We start from the raw sequence: 7200 nt of genomic DNA on the forward strand, positions 1-7200 counted from the left end.
GTGTATGCATAAGTATGCATGTGTGTGAAAATGTGGTTTGTATGTACAGTATATATATGGCATATATATATATATACTTATTGTATTACTTCTCTTCATTTATTTTGTCATTTAAAATTATTTTTCAACTAAAATATTCTTCACGTGTTTTCTATTAATTTATTTATCTGTTATTTTATTTTAATATTAGCAATTTTATTATTTTATTTCATTGCACATGTCTGAATCCCTGTTGTTGTATTTGTTTTGTCTTGTTGATACATTAAAACGTTACAATGAAATATTATTTAAAAATATCAACTTTAACACAGCCAGGCTTTCACAAGGCAATGCAATAGGCTTTACACGAAGTGTCAATTCTGTGTGATGGGTACTTTTTGTTTGATGATCATACTTACTTCTGTCTGCAGATCTCAGCACTTCCTCCTGTATGTCTGAGTGTATAATGGAGATAACTGTGTGCATTCTTAAACTGTGTGTCTGAAAACCCTTAATGATTGATAAGCATTTGCTGTCTTATCCATCCTTTTTTTCTGTTCATAGGATGTCCATGTACCGCACAAGAAGTACCCCAGACTCAGAATGGTGGGAGCTTGCAAAACAGAAACACCAAGAAAGGAAGCACCCACTCTGCAGCTGTCCAGGGCAGCACAGGTACAGATGAGTCATTAGTGAGTAACTTTTAGAATAAGTGCCTGACAGAGGTGTTAAATGCCTTTTTTTATACTAGAGCTGTCCAGCTACCTCTAACACTGCCAACTCAAGTCAGGTTTATTTGTTAGGCCCAATATCTATGTCCGAAAGGCTCAATGGTACAAAATGATCTCACTTTTTATCCTACTAATGATATTGTTTTTCTTATATACACAAATATTTCCCAGATTTGTGTTTCATATTCACATTGTGACTTATCTGCCAGCTTCCACAGAGCACAAACTGCCTCGCCTGCTCTGAGGACGGCATGTACCTCAGTCTGGGTCACTCTCGGGGCTTGTCTGTGTGGTGTGCGTCTTCTCATCAGCCCTGTGGCAGAGTGGCTGCAGGACACCGTGGAAATCACGAGTATTCAAATGACCAGAATGGCTGAAACCATTTATCTCCTTGGTGCTATTGATGATATGGGTAACAGACAGTGAATAAACAAACAAAAAAAAAAAAATGTTTTATTACTACACTCCTACTTATCAGGAACTATACTGTCACACGGCTTGACACTATAACAGCTTTGAGTTTCGAGGAAGAGAGGGTGAAACTGAGACCAGTACAGATTAATGAAAAGTGTGGAAGCAGGGAAAAACTACCTCTATCAGCTGAACTGTTATCTTCCACTGCAGTGTTGCCAGAGTCTTTGCATACCACTCTGAAAGCATTCATCCCCTCAGTGTTATTAACATCATGGTAAGTGTTTTCAGAGATTCTAGGGGGGGGATATGCCTCATGTTTCTGTTTTTTTCACCAAATGCCTGATGTGTGTAACAAAAAACAGCAGAAATCATTATTTTTTCCTTTCACAATGAAAAATAATGTCTTTATAGTTCTATTGAACAGGCTACTTAAACATGTTTAAGAGGAAATCGACTTGCAGAGTCACTCCCTCATTTTATTTCACTGACACACTTTTATTGTAAAGCTTTATTTGGTGAATGTATTTTAATCTTTACCATTTTACCTCTCTCTTTACTGTCTGTTTGCTTTTATTGCTTCTCTGCTTTTATTGTGTTTTTATTATTTTTGTGAAGCACTTTACTTGTATTGAAAAGTGCTATACAAATAAAGGTATTATTATTACTGTTATTAATTAAAAAGATACATTTTCCATCAATCTATGACAGAATAAAGAAATACATGTTCAAAAACTCTTTCATATCAGGAAAATGTGAACAAAAGGAGCATTTGTTTGACGTTTGAAACTGTCTGAAGGGGGAGATTACGGGGGCTGCATCAATGAGGTGTAAGTAAGCACTTTAATTCTGTCTTTTTAATACATTTTGTATTTTTTATTGAAGACTTTCTAATCAAATACTGTACCTTGTGAACTGCACACTTCCTATCAGGCAACGGTGATGTTTGGCTTGAGGTTATCACTTCCCTTCAGAAGAATGGCTGAAGGAGTTAGAGAAGGAACAATTTCAAACACAGGTATTGTACTGACTAGAACTGTGTGGCTGGTTTGAACAGGCTGTGTGTTTGGCATCTCACTAGGTGTGCTTCTATTGATGAATCATTTTTGAAGCTGTCCAAGATAGAAAGCACATGTATTTCACTGAGTAGGCTAGGGAGAATTTTCTACTGTTGTTGGAGAGACTCTTGGCTTTACTAATCCCTCTCTTTTAAATTGCTGTGAGTATTGTTGTCTGTCTTTAAATTATAATTTTCAATATTGTGCAATTGAGTGAAAAACTGCATTGCTTTTTAAATCCTCAGGATCAAAAACTCAACTGAACATGTCGATGTAAAGTGGTCTCCAGTTGCAGTCAATACAATCAAGCAACCCAAAACTCCAGCAGGTATGATTTAATCTGAAGCAAAATGTTTTCATTTGTGGTTTGATAGAAAATAAACAACATAAATCCCATTTGTGTGTTCGGTTATCTTAATTTGATGTGGAAAATGTGTGACTGAGAATTGAGCACATTTCTCTTGTTTTGAAGGGCGGACAGTGCAGGATCCTGATAAGGTTTTGAATAAGGCTGACTTTTTCATGCACTGCTTGTCTATGGACAAACAAACCAGCTGTACTGATCAACAGGAGGGACGACCTTTCAGTGTGGAACAAGGACAAACAAAGAAAACAAATGACAGCCACAGGTGTGATAAAGTTTACTGATGCTATGCCCTTTGACTGATTTATTATTTTCTTTTAATATCTGAAGTGAATTAAATGTCTCCACCAATGAAAACAAGATTGTAAATGATTGAACTCATCAGATGTATGTGAAGATGCTCATATATTAGCCACTCTGAATCTTTTTCAGATGTTGCACTCACCACTTTCTCCTTCCCTCTGGTCAGCTTCCTGCAAGTCTAGTCCAGGTATGTGATTGAGGAGGAAAGGTGCTTTAATTTCCACTGCTAAATAATAACGTTCAACATCATTCTATTTCTGTTTCAGCTTTATTTTGACCTTGAGCGAACAGAAGATCGAAGGAAAAAATTATACACTGCTAACTGATTCACTAGGTCTAATCGTATTCTCCTCATATGAATGTATTCACCGCTCTTACTATATAATGCCATGTTCAATCTCTGACTCCTCACAGCGGGATTGCCTGTTGCTGTCTGTGTGTGGTGGAGTGGTAGCCATAATCTTCTTCAGTATTCTCTGCAGAAAGCTCCAAAGAAAAAATCAGGTAGGGGATCTATGTTTTCAGAGGTGAGTCTGTTTGTGCTTACATCTCCCGATCCATTCTAAAATCCTGCCTATCTTTAAAATGTACTGCCTGTTAGAGGGAACCAATCATGCTTTTACTTTTTCTCTCTCGTACAATTAGCCTTACATCAGAAGCTTGCAAGGAAAATGAACTAATACCAGCTCAAAGCAGCTGTTGCCACTTGTCACGTTTCAGAAAAGCTAACCAATTACTCCAGTTGAATAATAGAAGTGTAAAGCTAAAAGCTCACCTGATAAACTCTTGCTGACTGTTTCTTTTTTGTTGTACAAAACACATTTTGAAATGCAACACTTCTCTCTTTGAAGCAGATGCTGAACTTATGCCAGATATGTTGTGGCCTAATGCAAAGGAAATCCTCTGCTCTGCTGTCAGTAAATGCACCCGTTACATAGCTGTGGGGCTGGATGGTGCCATGGTGTGTGTCTGGGACAGGCAGTCTGGTAAGAAAACCTTTCAGTGAGGAGTCTCTTAAAGTTCATCAGATTTGACCCCAGTCTAGTTTAGTTGTAGCAAGGCAGCTTATTACAGTTTTCTCAGGCGCTTTGGTACACTTGTCAGATCAGAATTGAAATTCTAAAAACTACTTGTTCAATCTTCACATCATTGCATCACTTGTGCACATCAAAAAAGCAGTTTCTCATTTCTTTGAACAAGTTGCAAATGCTTTGGTACATCCATGCAAATGATTATGAACAATTCTCTGCTGTTTCCTACATTATCAAGTGCTTATGTCATGTTGATCAACATGTATTATAATGGTCTCTGTTGAATAGTCTCACCCTCCACAACTTTTAGGCATTAGTTCATCGCATAAGTCTTCACAAGCAAAATGGTTGAACATGTTGTCAGAATATGTCAGTCATATTTCTGTACATTGCCATCAGACCTTTTTTCTAAATCTGTCATGAATTGGTGAATTTTGACTTTCTCTGACGAAGGGAAATGTGTGAAGCATTAGCTCATCCAATGATCAACCACTATTGAAATAGCTCAAAGGTGCATCCCATGAACCATCAACTGGCAAGTGTACTGTATGTATAGCCGAAGCAAAACACAATGTTACAATGTCTGACAATGGAAGGACAAGGAATTTGACTGGGTCAACAGCCAGAAAGAAGAAGAGGAAGAGGAGTGAGGCTGCATGGTGGAGGAGTTGGGAGGCTAAACAGAGGAAGAGGCAGAGGACATATGCATGTTCCTAATGAGATCAGAGCCACAATACACTAAGGTGTAACAATTTACAATAACTGTCATCAAAACTTTAGCCTAGTTTACATCAGAACGTCCCTCCAGAGTACACTGTTATATTGACATCATGACTCAGCAATTTGACTGTCTTATCCGTACGACATAAGGACTTGACTCATTGACACATATATTTACTTTTGAGAGATGAACTAAGGATTTTGAGCAAGATACTGGCTTTTACAGGTAATCCATGGTGTTTTGCTATTTGTACGAATTGTTTTGAGAAATGCACTTACCGTTTTGCAAATGTCGAGGATGATTCAAGAAATTTACCAAAGCAACTTAGAAAAACTGTAAGGTGGAGATAATGTTCTCTGACAACACCATCAAGTTCTAGTAATGAGTCAGTTTTCAGAGGAAACATCTTAACATGTGTATTACAAGCTAATGGTTGTTTGTGCTTGTTAGAAGTTTGTGTAATCAAGATTATAGTTGAATTCTCTCACATTGCTTTTCTTTCTTTTCCTCAGGGTCTCCATTAGACATTGTCTTAGTTTCAGCAGCAGACAGTTCCTTCTCCAGAGGACAGTTTGTAGATCATGAGCCTGAATCTGCTGATGATTCCTCGTCAGTTATAGAAGAAAAGGTTCATCTTTTGTTGTCTTGTAAAAGTGGAGCAGTTCATAAAGTCACAACAGGAAGAGGGACACAATCCTGCACAGTTCATCTCACTGAAGGGTTGTCTAAGTTTTTAGTTTCCATGTTTAAATGTCAAACTTTTTCTTCTTTTAATGAATTGAGGTGTAGTTGTACTCTTAGAAAACATTTTCAAACATTTCCCTCGTTTCTACACAGGCCAATAGACAGCAGGGACCTACCGACCGTCATTGCATCAGTGCCGTTCCTGCAGAGTTTGGTAGAAACAATAAAACTGATGAAAAAACAGTTTAAGAGGAAGAATTTTTCATAAAAGTAACAGTGAGGCTTTTCTAAATCATCATCCCCTGCTTTCTTTTATCTGTCCTGAACTAGATTCTCATGGTGCAAAGAAATGGAAAAATATACCTCCAAGATGTCATCAACCAAACTACTGTGTGCTTCCTGGTTCCTCCTGCGCCTCATCTGATTGCTTCTCCCTGCAACCCTGTTTATGCTCTGAGCGCCAGACAGCAAACTCTGTTCATACAAGGTTAAACTAAAGCTTTAATGTATTTATTTTTTCCTGAAAAATGTTGAAAATTCAGGAAGTTTACCCATTATGGATATTACAGAAAGCAAAAAATCTGCACAGGAGAGGTCATATGAAGTTGAGCTACTCTTAATAAAGGTCTTCATGTCTTTCTCAGGCGACCCAGAGCCCAGCTGCAGTGCTCCCTCTGGGAGGGAAGCCAGAGTCAGCTTTTCACCTTCCACTTTCAAGAGTCTGACGTCACAAAGAAGTATTTTGTTGCACGCCCAGATTCACCTCAACAAACTGTGAGCTGTGTTGACCTGCAAGAAAGCTGCAGTCTCTACCTTGAGCAAAGGTAAAACTGTCTTTCTATTCAGAGTTGCAGACATGATCAGTTACAATAGGGGGACTTTTAATACGTGCTGTTACTTGATATGTAGACTCCTGTCCCAAGCAGAAGGCTGAAAATGTTCATGTTTCTTGTGTTTCCATGTGAAGAGCGCTGTCTGTGGATGGAATGAACACATCTGTAACTGAAACTTGGAAGAGGCTTCAGGAGACTGCAGCGTTGATACAGCAGCAACACAGCAGAGCTGCAGTCAGCTAGATAACTGCAGCAAATTATTTCTTTTTTTTACAGAGGTAATCGTTTTGAAGTGTGCCTGTGTATATGTTTTGTTTATGTTGCTGTATGTGTCTGCCTTCATGGTTACATAGATGAAACTTCTCACATGTGAAATTGGTGGGATTAGGCGGACAGACAGGACTGTCTAAATTCATCCTAATCCACTATGATCAAGTTACAGCGGTAAGGAAAAACGTCCTTTTTAACATGCAGAAACCTTGAGCAGAATCAGACTCATGTTAGACAGCCATCTGCCTCAACTGTGGGGATTGAAAAGAGGGAGATGCAGAAGAAAGGTAGATGGATAGTCTTCACACATTAATCATTCCTGTGGCAATAAATGCATAGATATATGAAGTGTTGAAAATAAAAAATATGCCACAGGGCTGCTTGGATGAACTTACTTTTGCAGGTCTTTTCATTCCACGATTTGGATTTTGCTCTTCGAAAGCACAGTTCTTATCACAGTGCAAGGAAAGTGATTTAACTCCATCTCCCATGGACAGTCCATGTCGGGGAGGTGAACCCAGGATCCTTGCATGGAAAGGCATTGGTCATATCCACCACACCACAGAGCTGCCTGGCAGTGATTGCTTTTGCAGGTCTTTTCATTCCACCGCTTTGTTGTAGTTGATTAAAAACACAGATCAACCACATTGTGAGGAAACTGTTTCATTTTTATCTCGCATTGGAAGCCAGACTTGAATCCAGAACCATCAGATTAAAAGGTAGCAGACCTATCCTCAACACCCCAGGACCACTTGGATGAACTTCCTTTTGTAGGTAATTACATTCCACCATTTGGATAGTGTACTTCAAAAGCA

At 38.5% G+C, this 7200-nt stretch overlaps 1 protein-coding gene across 1 annotated transcript; it reads left to right on the plus strand.

The window, feature by feature from the left end:
• Positions 1 to 544: 544 nt before the first annotated feature.
• Positions 545 to 6775, plus strand: wdr93 (WD repeat domain 93). The gene is given in 20 exon segments (XM_034680348.1): positions 545 to 578; positions 581 to 654; positions 920 to 1015; positions 1017 to 1122; positions 1334 to 1398; positions 1871 to 1909; positions 1911 to 1940; positions 2045 to 2075; positions 2078 to 2144; positions 2425 to 2507; positions 2652 to 2808; positions 2976 to 3022; positions 3261 to 3350; positions 3701 to 3832; positions 5111 to 5318; positions 5436 to 5496; positions 5613 to 5769; positions 5927 to 5956; positions 5959 to 6106; positions 6250 to 6775. Coding segments are annotated over 20 exon segments (1764 nt in total). The 3' UTR covers positions 6359 to 6775.
• Positions 6776 to 7200: the final 425 nt, after the last annotated feature.

Source organism: Notolabrus celidotus, chromosome 3 (genome assembly GCF_009762535.1).
Source record: "Notolabrus celidotus isolate fNotCel1 chromosome 3, fNotCel1.pri, whole genome shotgun sequence".
Taxonomy (NCBI): domain Eukaryota; kingdom Metazoa; phylum Chordata; class Actinopteri; order Labriformes; family Labridae; genus Notolabrus; species Notolabrus celidotus.